The sequence below is a fragment of the Pleurodeles waltl genome, chromosome 7, assembly GCF_031143425.1.
Source record: "Pleurodeles waltl isolate 20211129_DDA chromosome 7, aPleWal1.hap1.20221129, whole genome shotgun sequence".
NCBI classification, from domain to species: Eukaryota; Metazoa; Chordata; class Amphibia; order Caudata; family Salamandridae; genus Pleurodeles; species Pleurodeles waltl.
This window is the reverse complement of record NC_090446.1, coordinates 492,192,090-492,209,575: the sequence shown is the minus strand read 5'-3', so window position 1 is coordinate 492,209,575 and position 17,486 is coordinate 492,192,090. Positions and strand designations below refer to the sequence as shown.

Below are 17,486 nucleotides of genomic sequence, written 5' to 3'. Positions count from 1 at the left end.
ACGTTGTAGTTATTCATGACCAAAAGGGTCATGGAGTGTAAAGATTACTGACTCATACAGAGAAATTGTGTTTTATTGCTTATGTCTTGTATACTGCTGATTGAAGCTATGATCGATGGTGGAACCACTCTAAGCATAGTCAAAAGGTCCATCAAACCTCTAATGTGTCCCCCTATCAACTAATCATAAAGGACCAAATAAGGCCAGGCGTGCTTACACCTCTCTCAGTGACATACAGATGCCTTCTAAGGTCTCCAGAATGGTACCCAACTTGGTAGTATCAATGGGCACCCAGAATCCAACCTGACCCCTTTGAAATGCTGCCAACTCCTCAAGGCCTTTTGAAACAAGGAAGACGGTCCCATCAGTGTGTCCCAGCAGTTGTGCAAAAAAAAAGGAGATCACTGCAGTGTGGCTCCTGGGGTAGACAATCTTCCTTCCCTTAGCTTCCCTAGGAATACTATGACTGAGGATGAATAAAATCAATCTGCCTTCCCCGTGTGCCCCCAAAAGTTGTGGATAAGTGCTAAACATCCCCTCATAAGCCCTCTTGGTCCCAGGAAGGGTAAACTGGCTCCCATGTGGTCCAGTAATCTTGGGCACCAAGCTGCCACAGATGTTCCAGGAAAGGCGTAAGGGACTCTGCTGCTTCTGAATGATGGCACCTGAAAACCTGCATCTTAAAACAATACAATGCATCTGCAGCATTTTTTAACATGCCGGGGACATGCTTGGCTTTGAAAAGTACATTCAATTTCAGACACTGCAGTACAATTTCCTTCAGCAACCTCAAAATCATTTTGCATTTCACAGCTTGATGATTGATGCAGTCCACCTCTGTCATTATTGGACCAGACAGACTGATTTCAGAACTTTTCTGGCCAAATGAACAATGCTACCAGGATTGGAAACAGCTCTAGGAAACCTATGTTATTAACAAGCCCACAATGCACCCATTCCTTGGGCAACCGCTGTGCACACCATGCTGACCCCAAAGTGGCGCCAAACCCTTAGCTACCTGCTGCATCGGAGAAGGGGTGCCCCATGGGGATGATCCACAACGTGAAATACAGCTGTCCAATCAAGACTTGCAACTGATGTAGAGTGACTTTCTTAGCCCTCAAACATGCATGCAAAGCTTGGTAAAAAGTGTTAACGTTTTCCTAGGGAAGCCTGGAGACTCCTGCCACAGACTTCAATTCTATTCCTAGGAACTTGATCATGGTCTCGGGTCCCAGTGTCTTGCCCTGCACAATCAGGACCCCAAACTCCACCATTAAGTCCTAAAAAGTTTACAAAGCATCAGCTCTTTGTTCAGTACCTGGCGGTCCCAGAAAGAGAAAATCACCCATTAGTGCCCAGACCTGCTCCTGAAAACCTGTTCAAGGAACATGCTGAACTTCTCACAAAAAGAGCCTGACAGAGCAGCCCATTACTATACACGTGCCAAAGTAAAAGATCCCTCTCAAATTGAAAACCCAGCAAGCAAAAGTTTTGGGGGTGTACCTGGAGCAAACAGAAAGCAAATTCAATATTGGATTTCACCAGCAGGGTCCCAGTTCCAGACTCCTGCAGCATCTAGATCACTTGATCTAGGGAAGCATACTTAACCGAGCATAATGCCCCATTCACTGACTGACCCTTGCGAGTTGATAGGTCATGTATCAATCTAAACTCCCATGACTTTTTTATAGGGGCGATCCCTAAGGGGGAGCAAACAATACTATCAAGCTGGCCACATTGAACAGACCTGCCATCCTACCCAGCCTTAGCTCCTTCAGAAACTTTGTCCTGGCCACCCCCGGATTGGAGCTGAGAGACTGTTGATTTCTACAATAAGGGAAGCCCACATAACCTTCTGTGGGGATCCTGAATCCTTCCTTAAAACCTTCATCAAAGTCTGCACCGCTGAATGATTAGAGTAAGTATTAAGCCATGAACCCATTGCTGTCAAGCTAACTGGTGTGGGAGCTTTGCCAAAGCCTAGGTGGTCATTCCTGTTTCTTGGTGCCCTTTTCTTTAGACTTCTAAAACAGTTGGATTCTGGGTGGAATGCCAACCCACAGAATGAACAACAATGCTTGTTTCTACATGTCCTCAGTGGCTGGGTTCAGGTTTGCCGCTTGAAATCCCAGCAGACCCCTTTCCTCATTGCCCTTGCCGGCCTGCCAGCAGACCCTGTTCCTGCATGAAGTGCTGGCTGGTGGCAGCATCAGCCTGTTTCATATAACGCAGCAAAGTGATGATATCAATTTGGTCCTGTGCTAGGGTGGGTCTAGTAGCCTTTATCCTCCTGCACTCTTTATAATAATCCTTCCTGGCTGACCCACCATATTCGTCATGAGCACTCACAATTTGATTTGATAGCATGCAAGTTTGGGCACCTAAATCTTTGAAATGCTCAGACAAAATGGCTTGAGAAATGAAGAAGCCTCTAACCCAATTCACCAGCATTTCCTCCACTTTTTTTCTGTACGACAAATGACCGCAGTCCCTGGAGTGGGAACATTCCTTTCAACGTTTGACATCTTCCTTCTCAGACTTATCCACCAGCGACTCGCAAATATCTCTATAAGTCCCCTCCAAATTTTTCTGTTCACCTCCATTGACACATGCCTGCCCAACTGCTCATGCTCCAACCGCACATCACCAAACCAGCTGCTGATAATGGTGTCCCCGTACTTGAATTTGTCGCCTGCTGAGCAGAAGTCGTCACAGTTGCTGCAGGTCCCCAGGCATACCACCCCTTCCCATTGCGGTGCCTGATGGGGTGGGTACCTGGCTTGGTGTCTGGGAGGGGGCAACCCAATCTCTGGCACCTGTGAGACCCTGAGCAATCCCACCTGACTTCCTGATGGGGCTGCTGTAACAACCGGAGGCACCCCCCACTCAGCTCTGTGGCAGGCCCTGGGCCTGCCGCACCCCCTTGGGATCCCTGACCACCCTTTGCACCACCCAGGTGAGCCACCAAGTGCCTAGCCCTTTCTAGATCATCATCCTCATTGGTACCCCCGTTGAAACCCTAGGGAACAGGATTTGCAAAAGTAGTATTTTATTTCTGACTTTTTTGTGTAGATAAACATACAGTATTCTACTTCTTTTCCATGGTTAGATGTAAGCCCTGCCTCTGTTTGCATAAAAAAACACCAAAAGCTGAAGGTTTTTCCGCAAACAGAAAACTGCTTTGGCAAATCCTGTGGTGCGGAACTGGTGCTTCACTGCATCTACTGCAGGTATCTGTGTTTGGCTCCATGGGCATATGTTCAAATCCTTTCTAGCCAACTCTTTCTTTCATCCTTTCGAAGTTGACTGAATGAGTCCCATTGAGCTGGGTAACACAGACTTCTGATATTGGATGTTAAGACATTCCAAGGAATATGTCTTTCAGAAACAAAGACGAAGGGGAGTAGCGGTGCCACCTTGTGGCACACCCATGAAATGGGCACCCAATGAAGAGCCACACGGTGACCTGAAAACCCATGCATAGAATAGGTTTCCAGTTCAGGTGTGAACGTTATGTAAAGCTGAGTTTTAATTAATGGTTCCCCAGAACATTGAAGGTGGCTTTAGATGATTAGATTCTTGCTCTGTGTGTGTGCATGACACTTACCGGATTGGGCTACTTGCAAATGCCCCCGTAAGGATCCTTTCGCTCCTCTGCCACGCTGCCCCTTTCTGGTCGGGAAGAACTCTCTGTATCGCGGTTGCTCGACCACCCTGCGTGGAGCTTGACTTCTGTCAGGGTCTTGAATGTAGAAACGGCAGGCCGAGCGCTCTTTCCCACGACTGGCCATGACAAAAAGGCGTGGCTGAAAAATCTTTAGTGCCTTGTCAAGGGATGTAAAGGTAGCAACAAACTTGGACAACTCTTTTATGAAACCGTCTCCGAAGAGATTTCCCCCAGCCACCGGCCCTGCCTCCGCGGAAGCCAGGTTCCCTAACTTCAGATCCACCTTAATCAGGAGCGACCTGTGCCTCTCCGCTGAGAGGCCACAATTGGCATTCTCTAGGAGGATTATAGCCCTCTGGGCCCAACCGGAGACCACCTCAGGGGACAAGGGGATTAAGGCCCATATTTATACTTTTTGACGCAAATCAGTGCTAGGGCAGATTTGCGTCAAAAAGTTTACTGCCCGCTAACACCATTCCAATGCGCCAGCCGGGTGCCTTATTTATGGAATGACGTGAGCCGGAGCTACTGCCTGGTTAGCGTAAAAATAAATTACGGTAACCGGGCAGCGGAGGCGAAGTGAAGACTGGGGGTTGTGCGCCAAAGAATGGTGCAAGGCAGGTTAGAGTCAAAAATATTGGCTCTAACCAGACTTGCGCCATTTTTTGATGCACAAGCCCCATGGAAATGACTCCTGTCTTAGCAAAAGACAGGAGTCATGCCCCCGCCCAATGGCCAGAAGTCCCCTGGGCATGGCCACTGGGCACAGTGGCATGTAAGGGGGCCCAGGTTAGCCCCCCCATGCCACTTAAAAAAAAACATTATACTTACCTGCACTTACCTGCACTAGCCATGGATGGGTCCTCCCATCCATGGGTGTCCTCCAGGGGTGGGCGAGGGTGGCAGGGGGTGTCCCTGGGTGCAGGGAAGGGCACCTGTGGACTGCTTCCATGGTCTCCTACCATGGAAATGAGCCCACAGGTCCCTTAACGCCTGCCCTGACCCATGCGTTAAAAAACTGTGCAAATCAGTCTGGGCGCCATGTTTTAAGGCCCACCTCCGCCTGTGCGTCATTTTGACGCCGGAGGATAAATAAAGCGCACATGCCATAGAGTCATTTTTTGCACTGGAACGCCTACCTTGCATGTCATTAGCACAAGGTAGGTTTTCACTTACAAAAAGTGACTCAAACTCCACAACATTGGTGCTAGACGGGTCTAGCGCCAAAGTATAAATATGGAGCTAAGTTTGCGCTGAATTTGGGTAAAATAAAAAATTACGCAAATCCAGCGCAAACAGAGTATAAATATGGGCCTAAGTGTGTCTGTTTGAACAGCGCAGTAGGTCCATGAACTTCTCCAAATCCCCACCTCCCCCGGAAGATTGGTGGAGTCACTGGAAAAAGATTTATTTAGTGTAGGGATGCTAGCAGGTGAGCTGTGAAGTGTGCGCTTTTAATGGATAGTTACATTTTGTACTGGGTATAATCTGCGATTATTTAATTAACATTTATTTTTCATTCAAGCAGTGATTTTGTACGAGGTTACCTAATGTTGAAAAAACAACAAAACAATGTGAGAATGTTTTGTCTTTTTAGGCATCCCTTTGACCCTACTCCCACGCTCATTGACCCCCACCACATTGCGCTCAGGATCACAGTTTCCTTATTCCTTAATATAATTGGGCCGCTGCCTTTACTCTGTATGACCGCACAATTGAAATCATTCTAAAGTTGGCATATCAGGGGGTAGATTTATCAGCTCTGTACTAGTGCATGGATAATAATCTTGGGTACAAGTCATATAGTGCTACACAGGAAGTAATGAAGCATCATAATCCAGAAGACAATGTGGAACTAATTAGCTGTGTAAATGACTAACTATTTTTTACCCATGGGTCCCTCACATTTAGAGGTAATATATGGCCAGACAACATTTTGTGTCTACCTGGTTTGGACAGGTAGTCGTCAAACAATAAAGAAAATGTGTCCTGAGGGCAAACTTCTGTAGGCTGATGCATGGGTCATAGTGGCAAGTAGAAGGTAAAGTAAAATGATAGCTGAGATGGTGTAATTGCTGATTATCCTTGTTACAGCTCATGAGTAACTGTTACACTGCTCATGAGTAAAAGTTACAAAGGAAGTGACTTTTGCAGATTTGATACGTAATAAAAGAGTTGACAAGAGCTAGACTCGCACATGTATTGTGTCACAGACTGAAAGAAAAAAAAAAGAATGTGAGTAAATTGTAATGATTTATTGCTATGTTCCTCATGGGTTGTAAGGTGGATGTCTTGCTGTGACTGACCTGTCTCTGGTGTTGTTTTTCTCTGTAGATGGCAGCCATTGTGACCGGCCTGATCCGTCTCTTCCAGCCCTCACTGGCCTCCATGGGTGGCAGCCAAGGCCCAGTGCTCTGGTATGCCCTGCTGAGTCTCCGGCTAGTCGCCCTATTCACAGCTGACAACCCCTGGTCCTCTCTGAAGCCTGACTTCACCTGCAACCAGTCGATGAGCAATTTCTGCACCACCCTCTGCTTCAATAATCACTTCGACGTTCCAGTGCCCTCCCTCTGGAGCTTCAGCTTCCTGGCTGGCGTTGTGCCAGTGCTGCTCATGCGCCTGGTCCATCGAGGCTCCCGCCAGGCTGCTTCACAGCAGAAGGACTTTGAACTGATGGAGCCTGTCAGGGAGGCGTCCCACAAATCATCCAAGCCGGTGCTGCCGCAGAGCACATCCGCTGTCGTTCTACACATTGCTTGCATACTCTTCCTCTTGTCCATTGAGCTAGTCTTCCTGTGGGCTCTGGTAGCGTTGCAGCTGCCCAAGGTGTTCCCTCATACCTTCCCATGCCAGGCTGACTCGTGCCCTGAGCATGTGGAGTGCGCAGTCTTCGGCCGCACCGAGAAGCAGATGGCCCTGGCTATTTTAGCATTCACTGCCAGCGTCAACGTAGTGGCCTGCGTCACATCCATAATCATGGAAGCTGTGCAGCTGAGTAGGTGCCAGAAGAACTAGGATCTTGTGCTAGGCTTGATAGAGAGGGATTATGGTTCTGCTTTCCATTGTTACAAACTGGGTGCCTTTAACTGAACACTGAAATTGTGTTACTGATGCATGCACTAGCCAGCTGCCTCAGTCTACTGCATCACTTACTCTTTAGTGATCAACAACTTGGGCAATTTGTGCCCCAAAACAGAACAAAACTCTTCCCATTTCATCTTGAAAACTTGATATTTTGGTATGCAACACTTGCACTCGTGGTGGTGACATATGTTTACAGAGAGAAAACCTCCATTCGCATTTTGCGTGCACTCTTATCAACAATGGATAAATCCTCATTCCATGTACACATGTGTAAGTGCACAGTTTGCACATCTGTTGAGAGACACAAGGTGAGAACAAGGATGAAGCCATCCAACAGACCTGTCCTTGTGCTGCGCAAGACTCAGGGCTGGGAAAGGCCTGAGGAGAAGCCAGGTGGCACTAAGAGTCATCAGTTTTACACTGCGAAATCAAACCAGACATTGTTCAAGGGCACAACAAAGCTAGGAAGCCAACTGGAGTGCAAAACAAAAAGGGCATATGTTACCTTTAGAAGCAGCGAATGTCTTCGCAAGGGAAGAGGGTAGCTTAGATTCTGTTATGAGGTCTTCGACAGAAATGCCATGAAGACACAGCACCATGACATAGAATAATTTAAATTGAAAACTTCACAAAAATTTGTCCGACGTACATTGCACTATTTTCTGCAACAACTACATCTTTTTCAACAAAAATTGTGTTTTGGAAATATCACTTTCATCCAAATCCCCACTGCTCCTGATCTACCCCATAGCCCAACCTCGACCTTAACTTTTTATTGCTCTAGACCTAACCCCTAAGAGACCTAGGGCCAGATGTAGGAAGCCTTTTGCGCGTCGCAAACTGCGAAAAACGCAGTTTGCGACACGCAAAAGGCTTAACGCGATGCACAACCTCAAATTGCGAGTCGGTGCCGACTCGCAATTTGAGGCTGCGACTCGCAAATAGGAAGGGGTGGTTTCCTTCCTATTTGCGACCGCATCGCCATGCTGAGTTGGTTTGTGACCGCGAATGTGGTCGCAAACCAACTCGCATTTACCATCCACTTGAGGTGGATGGTAACACATTTGCAAAAGGGAAGGAGTCCCCATGGGACCCCTTCCCCTTTGTGAATGCCCCAAAAAATATTTTTTCAGAGCAGGCAGTGGTCCTATGGACCACTGCCTACTCTGGAAAAACCGAAACTAAATGGTTTCGGAAGTTTTTCGTTTTGCAGCTCGTTTTCCTTTAAGGAAAATGGGTTGCAAAAAGAAAAAAAAGCTGCTTTATTTAAAAGCAGTCACAGGCATGGTGGTCTGCTGTCTCCAGCAGGCCACCATCCCTGTGAGTGCTTTGACTCGCTATGGGGTCGCAAACTGCGACCCACCTCATTAATATTCATAAGGTGGGTCTTTGCGACCCCATAGCGAGTCGCAGAAGGTGTCTGAGACACCTTTCTGCATAATATTTTGCGAGTTGCAAATTGCAAGTCGCTGTGACTCGTAATTTGCAACTCGCAAAATATTTTTTTGCTACATCTGGCCCCTAAATCTTAACCATTTCACTTTCTCTAACCCTTATCATTTTCTTAACCTCAACCCCTAACAGTTTCCTTAATTTTATTCCTACTCTAACCCTCACAATATCCTTCAGCCTAAATATTTTTTTCAGTTTTATATAGCACAAACATGGTTTAAGGGCATTAGAGAGCTTTACATGAGCCATAGATTACATTATAGAAGGTCAGGTCCCCATTGACCTTACAACAACCTTACATTTAATCCAGAACCTGATAGTAATCCTAGCTCACCCCCAACCTTCTATACATTGTACATTGCCTATTGATCTCAGTGATTCTTTTTCATTTCCAGGGAATTCCGGGAAGATTGTCTCTGTTATAAAGCATGCTTTCTAATGCTCCCTCTTTGTGAGGAAATTTCTTTATTCATTTTCTGTTTTTTTCCTAACTTGGGTTTTCACATTTGGACAAAAGTGCATGAAACTTGAAAATATCACTACCACACTCCTTCCAAAACTGTGTCAGTGTTGTGACTTAGGTATGAGTAAATGGCAAAATTAGCAAAACTGTGGGTCTGAAATCTGCAAAAAAATGTTTTTATGTTTGAATTTCCATGAGTGCTGCAAAGCCTGGAGTTCTGGGAAGTTTCTTCTGTGCATTATTATGGTTGTTTCGGTTCAGTTTAAAAAAGCAAGCTTTATTCCGTAGCACTAAAACATAGTACTGGTCAATTAAAATCACAATTGGATCATTATTTGAAACAAAATACACAACTCAAAATATAAAATAGAAATATCATCATATCTCATGATTCTAAATAAGACATACAAGGCAGCATTATACAGTACAACAGAACAATTGTCACAACACCTGAAGGTGTAACTCATATTTCTTGGAGGTGCAAGCCATTCCTAATCCCAAATACATATTAAATAACACTTGTTTATTCCTTACTACTTCATTAGCAATTACAAACAAAGTAATCCTTATAAAAACCAACCCTAGATTAGTTAAAAACCACATGTCATCTCTCTCACCCCTTATAATGTTTCCGAGAGCCCAGTTAGGGAACCCTGCACTTCATTTAAAAATCGGCCTATGGCACATGCCACGTTTAAGAATATCATATCTACCAGTAGGCTAAGAGCCTGGTCCCGGTTAATAACATTGTGGGGCCAGATGTAGCAACCCGTTTGCGAGTCGCAAACGGCGAAAATCGCCGTTTGCGAGTCGCAAACGTGGGTTTGGCATGCAGAAATGCATATTGCGAGTCGTTACCGACTCGCAATATGCATTTCCGACTCGCAAATAGGAAGGGGTGTTCCCTTCCTATTTGCGAGTCGCTGTGGGATGCAATACCATTTGCGACCGCGTACTTCAAGTGGATGGTAACCCACTCGCAAATTGGAAGGGGTCCCCATGGGACCCCTTCCAGTTTGTGACTGGACCCCAAAATATTTTTTCAGGGCAGGGAGTGGTCCAAGAGACCACTCCCTGCCCTGAAAAAATACCGAAACAAAAGGTTTTGTTTTTTTTGCAGTGCAGCTCGTTTTCCTGTCAGGAAAACGGGCTACACTTAAAAAAAAAAAACTGCTTTATTTAAAAGCAGGTCGCTAACATGGAGATCTGCTGACGTCAGCAGGCCTCCATGTTAGCGAGTGCCTATACTTGCAATGGGGCCGCAATTTGCGACCCACCTCATGAATATTCATGAGGTGGGTCATTGCGACCCCATTGCGAGTCGCAGTCAGTGTCTGAGACACCGTACTGCATAGCAAATTGCGACTTGCAATTTGCGAGTCGGATGGACTCGCAAATTGCAAGTCGCAATTTTGCTTTTTGCTACATCTGGCCCTATATTCCCTAAAAATTGGCTTTTAAAACTTTTTTCCGTTCATCTAAAAACCACAAGCAGTCCAGTAAAATATGGTGGTTGCTTCATTTTACTTTCAGGCCACATGTGCATAGGCCCTGATCATTCCTCATTATGGCTCTTGTTTTCATATACATATAGCACAGGTTTACCCCAACCCTGAATTTTAACACAGCATTCCTTAACTTGTGGTTAGGCAGGGCCTCTATATGAGGAAACGTATCCTTGTTCCTCCACCCGTACGCCATGAACTGGGCACATATTTTACCCTCCAGATAACGTAAATCCTCTTCTCTAGCTCCTTTATTTACCATGGAGAACAGTTCCTGCTCTCGGCTCCACTGATCAGCTGCTAAACCCAATGTAACACAGATCTTCTCTAGCCAACCTCTCACTTGAGAGGCCAAATTAAAATCACTTTTAATTATTTACCTTTTACAGAGGCACACAATTTTGGGCATACCCTCTTCAGTCAGTCTCAACCAAAATTTCAATGCTGCTTGCATTCCCAAGTAACACCACACGTCATCTGGCATTCAGCCCTTGTGGCCTGGATCATACTTGAAGGGGGGGGGGGGTGCAAGCAGCCGTTTCAAACATTTACCATCTTGCATGTCCGAATTCGAGTTCCCAGCATAAGTTAAAATTGTCACTCCATATTGAAATTGTGGCCACACCATGGCATTGAAGTCAGAGAATATGGGACAAAGAGATGGGCTTCCATGCATTCAGACTAAACTGCTTTAATCTCCAAACCCATGATAATGCACTGGATTTTAGCGACTTGACATGTTCTTGCCGTCTTAATTCAGAGGCAAACCACATACCCAGATATTTGTATTTATCAACCATTTCTACTCTTTCATCTCCATGGTACCAGGTAAAACCCCCTTCCTAACCATTGTTTTAATCTTATCCAGATTAACTGTAAACTTTTTACTTTGACAGTAGTCATGGAAGACATCTAATTTTCTTTGCAATCCCAACTCCAGCATGCCAACTATCACTAGATCATCAGTATATAATACACAAGAAATATGATTCCCATCCATTTTTGGGCATAAACCCCCAGCTTAATTTAATATGTTTGGCACATCAGATAGGAATATGGCAAACAATAGAGGGGCTAAGACACAACCTCATCGCACCCCAATCATAATTGGGATCTTCTTTGATAAAGTCCCTCGGTAGTTAAAAATCACTTGGGACCAATTTTGCGTATGCAATCACTGGAGGAGAGAAAGCAATGCTGAGTCGATCCCGAGCCACCTTAACATATCCCACAACAAACTCCAGTCCACCAGGTCAAAAGCAGCTCGAAAATCCACAAAGCAACAAAATAGGCAACCTCGTAACTCTTTTGACTTCTTTGCCAATGCCCAAAGACTAAAACAGTGGTATATTGTTGAATGACCTTCCTTGAAGCCGTCTTGCTCTAATGGAATTAAATTATTTAATTCTACCCAGGACTTCATTGGACCCAACAATAATTTAGCAAATACTTTTCCCCCTCGTCCAGCAGGCTAATTAGGCAATAATTCTTTGGTTGAATCATCCTTCTTGTAAATTGGCTTAATTATTGTGCCTTTCCAAATCTCAGGAACGCAGCCGGAATTAAAGATTTTATGGAAAGTAACATAAAAGAGTCTTGCCCACCAGTCCACATTGTTTCTTATTATAACCACTGGAAGGTTATCTGGCCCAGCGGCTTTACTTAATTTAAGAGCCATAATTATTTATTTTATCTTCTGAAGGGAGAAGTATGACCTTATGTTGCCACTTATCTCGACTTTATTCTTCAGATCTAACCTTACGTCCTTCCCCACATAAAGACTGCCCAAATGCTTATTCCAGTCATCTTCCCCAGCTAGACACTGCATATCGCTAGGGATTTTCCCCTCCTTTACCAACTGCCAAAACTTCCTAATATGGTTAGTTCCTACCACATCTAACATAATTTGTCAGTTCGTATTGACATACTCCCTTTTTTGTCAGGATGCTTTTATAGTCTTGTTTAGCTAATCAGAGCTTCTGTTCAGTTCCCTTATAGTGCCTTTTCCTAAATTCCCTTTCCATCTTCTGCACATTTAATTTCAGGGTCCTACACTCGTGGTTAAGTCAGGGATTTTTATAATTCCCTTTAACTTGTCCCTGTTCTTTAATCACATGCATTGTTTTTAATTTTACTCTCAAGCAGTCAACCACTTATATAATTACTTGTTTATATCCCATAAGAACATCATTGTATCTTCAGACAAGCTGAGACCCTTATAATTTATCATTAGATAATTGAACACTTTTAGGCTGTTCTCTTGTTATGGTTGTATAGTTTAAACATAAATCAACAGGCTCTAATGTTTTGGGCCAAATAAATGCTGCACATCTTGAATCTCTATGTGATGTGGTTGAATTATTCTGTGTAAAAAACAGTTTTGGCAGACTTTTATCGCAGCCACTTACATTTAGGAGACTATGGGCCTGATTCTAACTTTGGAGGACGGTGTTAAACCGTCCCAAAAGTGGCGGATATACCACCTACCGTATTACGAGTTCCATAGGATATAATGGACTCGTAATACGGTAGGTGGTATATCCGCCACTTTTGGGACGGTTTAACACCGTCCTCCAAAGTTAGAATCAGGCCCTATGTGGCACAATTGGGTTAAAGAGGGCAAATTCGTTATTGGAGTAATTAGGTAAAAGGCATTGAAAACCACAGAATATCACAAAACGCTGAGTCCAGAATTCTATTTAGTGATGCTGCAGGAAATGCAATACTGCATTTTCTATTTGTAGTACCAGACGTAAATCTTAGAACAAATGTTTCTCCTTGGAATGTCACAAGACAAACTAATCACTACCATTAATAAACTTATGAATAAAACAAAGAAAAATGCATATAATCCGTGGGTAATTTCAAGAAATTGATAATGTAAACTCAAGCTCCTTTAATTTGGCATTAATGGGTTTTTGCTCAGGAAACTCGTTTTGTCTCCCAGAGTAGAGTGAAGGTTTTCACCGCACCTTTTTTGGTTATCTTTTGACCCCTTGTTCCTAGTTACATGGTATCAAAGGTTCCATGCCCGGGGTGCAGAGATTGTGATAATGAGCAGGATGGGAGCAGGTTCTGATTCTCAGGTAAAACTAGGAAGTGATCCCCCAAGGACAAAGATCACACACAAGCATCACATGGGGCAGATCTCAAGCTTTGGGTGTGGCTGGATGGTGAGCTTGATAAGTCAGGGTACCCCAGATAGGCCACTCTACCTCAAGTGTGGCTCTTGACCCTTTTGATGGTACCCTGGCCTCTGTGGTTAGTGATGGGATTGTGCTCAATTCCATGCCAGATAAGAGATAGTGGCTCCTGGGATAGGACAAGGTGGATGGTCCCACAAAGATGAAAACAATCAGATATTGGCATTAGGAGAGGGTGTTTGCCAAGAAGAATCACTCCTCAGCAACCCTGAACCTCTAAGTTGACCCTAGGCAGTCCTCGTTTGAATTCTGGCAATGACCAGAGGGTGATTCTTTAAGAGCTGTGTCAGAATCCTTTTTTATTCTTGAGCTGGTTGAGGGCCAGTAGCATGGCAGGCCAGCAGAACTTCAGTAGGGTATCAGATCTAGTCCCTGCCAAGAGGAAACAGACAGCATTCAACTGCACATTCAAGAAGGCTGGTCTAGGGTTTAGGAGCATTAGTCTAGGGGATCTATGTCAACATGCACAAGGCTTAATTGTTAAGTTCAGAATGGGTCAATCTATAAAGCTGATTCTACCCCTTAAATCCACAGTGCAATCATGATCAGTAATGAAGATATAGATTGGACTATTTTATTAAAAAATATTGGGGGTTATTCCAACTTTGGAGGAAGTGGTAATCCGTCCCAAAAGTGACGGTAAAGTGACGGATATACCACCAGCCGTATTACGAGTCCATTATATCCTATGGAACTCGTAATACGGCTGGTGGTAAATCCATCACATTTGGGACGGATTACCACCTCCTCCAAAGTTGGAATAACCACCATTGTTGTATTTACAAATTGAGAAAAGTATTCAAATCCAAAAGGCATTATTAACTAATTATTTTTTGATTAGGCAATCCGTAATTTTATAAGCAAATGATGCTTTTTGGACTCCAATATCCGATATCTTCATTGCTAAACATACAAGAAGGTGCCAGGGCAGGGTGCACACAGGGCTGGTCTAGATGACTGGCTTCAGTGAGCAGGAGGGAGCCTCCGCTTCCGGTTAGCAGCAAACTTGGCTTACCTCCAGCAAGCATACGCCGGTCTCGTGGCTATATGTAAAATCGCATAGGTTTAGCCTCAGGAACGCTTCTCTGGTAAGACACGTGTGCATTCACTCCAGAGAGTGTCCGGGAAAGACATGAGTGTGTCATCCTCCGTCTCGCGCTCTCCATCTGTCTAAAAAAAGATGTTTGCGATCACCTGTGAAAACCCTAAAAACAGAAGTACTAGAAATGATCACAGTTTTCACTCTCAATTGTTCTGCTGTTTGTGATCATTAACGTGACTGCAATAAACCTCAATGCAGCAAACATCATTCATTTAGTTTAATAAACACACACAAGACCCTTGTTAACAAATCAGCATAGCTTACAATAGGGGTGCAGTAGACCTCACCATGACTCCTCACATTCCTGACACGAAAAGTGGTCCTATCTTTTTAAATCTCTACATTGTCATTGCCATTTCTGTGGAGGATAATCCTTCCAGTTTCCAGCAGGGCCTCAATCGCAAGTAACATAAGTACTACATTTTCTTGCATCTCCTCCATCGCTATGGCCACAATAAAGGCACCAACCTGGAGGAAATATAGGGGCAGATTTGAAAGCCCCTCCCGCCTCCTTGTGCCGGTTTAGAGTAATTTGTTTTCAATGCTAAGACAGCGTTCAGGAGACCATACCCTTGCGCCATATTTACAAATGCATGCATTGCGCCATTTTGTAACCCGTTGCACCACATTATGCCTGCGCCAGGCATAATGTATGTATGGGGGATGCTCCCCTGCAGGGAGGCCTGAAAAAATGGCTCAGTAAAATTTGCAAGATTTCACTCCTCCATTTTTTTCGGTCCTTTTTAACGCCTACCCTTGGAAGGCGTAAAGGTGATGCTCTTATATTAGCCTACTGACCTCTCTGTGCTTTGGTGCACTAGCGCCAACATTTTGGGTACTAGTGCAGCAAAGCACCACAACAGAGCCAAAAATGTTGATGCTGTTGTGGTAACCATGGTGCGCAGTATTGTAAATACAGCGCAACCATGGTGTTGTTAGAGGGGTGTAGGGGGACGTAAAAAAAGGGGCGCATCAGGACTGATGCACCACTTTCTTGTAAATATGCCCCATTGTTTGGTGAGGTAATGAACCTGCTGCAGCTGTCTGGATTCAATCTAGATTTATGGTTTGGTAATACGCCTGCTGCAGAGTTTTATGAAAAAGTGCCATTTTAGAAGTGCTAGTCCTAGTGGACACAACATAGCCCTTCACTTCTTAACAGGACTTCAGAGCTTTCAACTGAACTGTGTCTGCACTTGTCACCACAGATGGTATACTGTGAATGGCACAGTCCCTATGTTATCAGCTCCAGCAGTATAATTGGTACAGTACAGGGATTTCCCGAAAGAGATGAAATACATTTAAATGGAGAATACCAGCACTTCTCGCTAAGTGGCATCACTGGCATTCTTAGCAGGACTGCCATTGTTTATTAAAATAGCACTTATCTGTTGGGTCTCTGCACTTTTTGTGGGGTAGTACAGGTACATCTCAGCAAAGGATGTAGACTTACAGTGATACACTGCCCCTTTGAATTAAACAATGGAGCATTTTTCAGCAAGGCTGCTATACTTTTGTTGGGAAAGTGCTGGCAAATCTAAACAGAAGATGGATTACTTTCAGTGGGAGTCTACTGGCACTTTGTATGCAAGCTGCTCTGTATTATATAAGTCAACTGCAAGCACTTCTCAGGAACTGATGTGCTAGTAACAGAAGTGTGACACAGCTTCGCAGCAGGAGAAACCATGAATTTATAACAACAGGTGAGTACTGGCACTTCACGGTAGAGCTGCTATGTTTTTAATGGGGCAGTACCAGCACTTGTCTGCAAGACTGCCTGTCTACCTTTGGGAGTTAGCACAGAGGCAAATGTTGCATTCTCTGGAAGTTTTGCTTTATTTGCTGGCCATAACTGTATTGCAAACATTACTCCTTGTTCATAGTTCTATGGTTAATGGTGTCATATATAATCATTTATCTCCCAGTTTCTGTGGTGAAACCCTGTCTGGGGTGTCTGTCTTTTCCCAGGTACCAATATCCCTTTAGGAGTCAGTTCAGGAGACGAATAGCTATTGGGAGTTTCCTGTTGATTTGGGGGTCATAACCCATTCCTCCATCAAAAGAAAAGGGTTTGGCCAGCACATTCCTTAATAGTCCATCAGGATCTCGCAGACTAACTGAGCTGCTTTACTTTTATACCTTGTGAGTCTCCCGTGGATCTGCCTTTTGCTCCACCCCTCGTACAGATTGGTTCTTCCTAGATTAGTCTCCTCCCATGTTTGCGATTCCTGCTTTTGGAGTGGAACAAAGAATACGGGAGCTAAATGCGACCGCTGTCTTTGTTTAACTTATTCCCTCCAGCCTTTTGATGAAAAAATGAGGATCCCTTAGGGGAATATGGTTGTCGGGTCAGCATCTCCGGCACGTTGGCCCCTCCTGAAGGACACATAGGAAAGGTAAGTTTTGTCCATGTCGGACACCGCTGGCCAAATCCCAGACCCCCACAGCTCTGCTCTGGATCTAGGATCTGCAGGAATGGACAGCCAGGCTGCACTTATACATCCTGCATTGCGGCAGAGACTAATTGTGCACGTCAGCTCTCCTGCAGAGATCTGCGAGCAAACTGCCTGAGCAGCTGAAAGACACCGCCACCCCAACTAGGGGAATCGGTCTATGCACGGAAAGATATAGGGGGTCATTTTGACCTCGGCGGTCTTTTGTCAAGACCGCTGAGGGACCGCCGTGCTGAAGACCGCCAGTGGTGGCGTTTTTCCGCTCGGCGTATTATGACTGTTGGCAGCTCTCCGTCCTTTTTCGGACGGAGAGCTGCCAACAGCCATACTGGCGGTCGGCGGGGAAGTGGAGGTTGCTCCACCTCCACCGCCACGTCAACAGAACACCGCCCCCCGAATCACGTCCTGTGATTCGGCATGGCGGTGCTCTGTTGACGGTGTGGTGTCGGCAGAGCAGCCCCCATGGATCCTGTCCCCTCCCGGAGGATCGACGGACCAGGTAAGTCAATCGTCCGTTAGGGGAGGGGGTGGGGGGGTGTTGTGTGTTGTGTGCG

The 17,486-nt window shown here is 45.0% G+C and overlaps 1 protein-coding gene across 2 annotated transcripts in view; it reads left to right on the top strand.

Annotated features, from left to right (window-relative positions):
* LOC138304245 (gap junction beta-5 protein-like) overlaps positions 1-9,707 on the top strand; it is a 90,347-nt gene extending 80,640 nt beyond the window's left edge. The window contains exon 2 of one of the 2 annotated variants that reach the window (XM_069244143.1): positions 6,005-9,707. In XM_069244143.1, the coding sequence (XP_069100244.1) occupies positions 6,005-6,685 (681 nt within the window). In that variant the 3' untranslated portion in view covers positions 6,686-9,707. The remainder of the gene's footprint in view (positions 1-6,004) is intronic. The other variant, XM_069244142.1, reaches the window with a different exon arrangement.
* Positions 9,708-17,486: the final 7,779 nt, after the last annotated feature.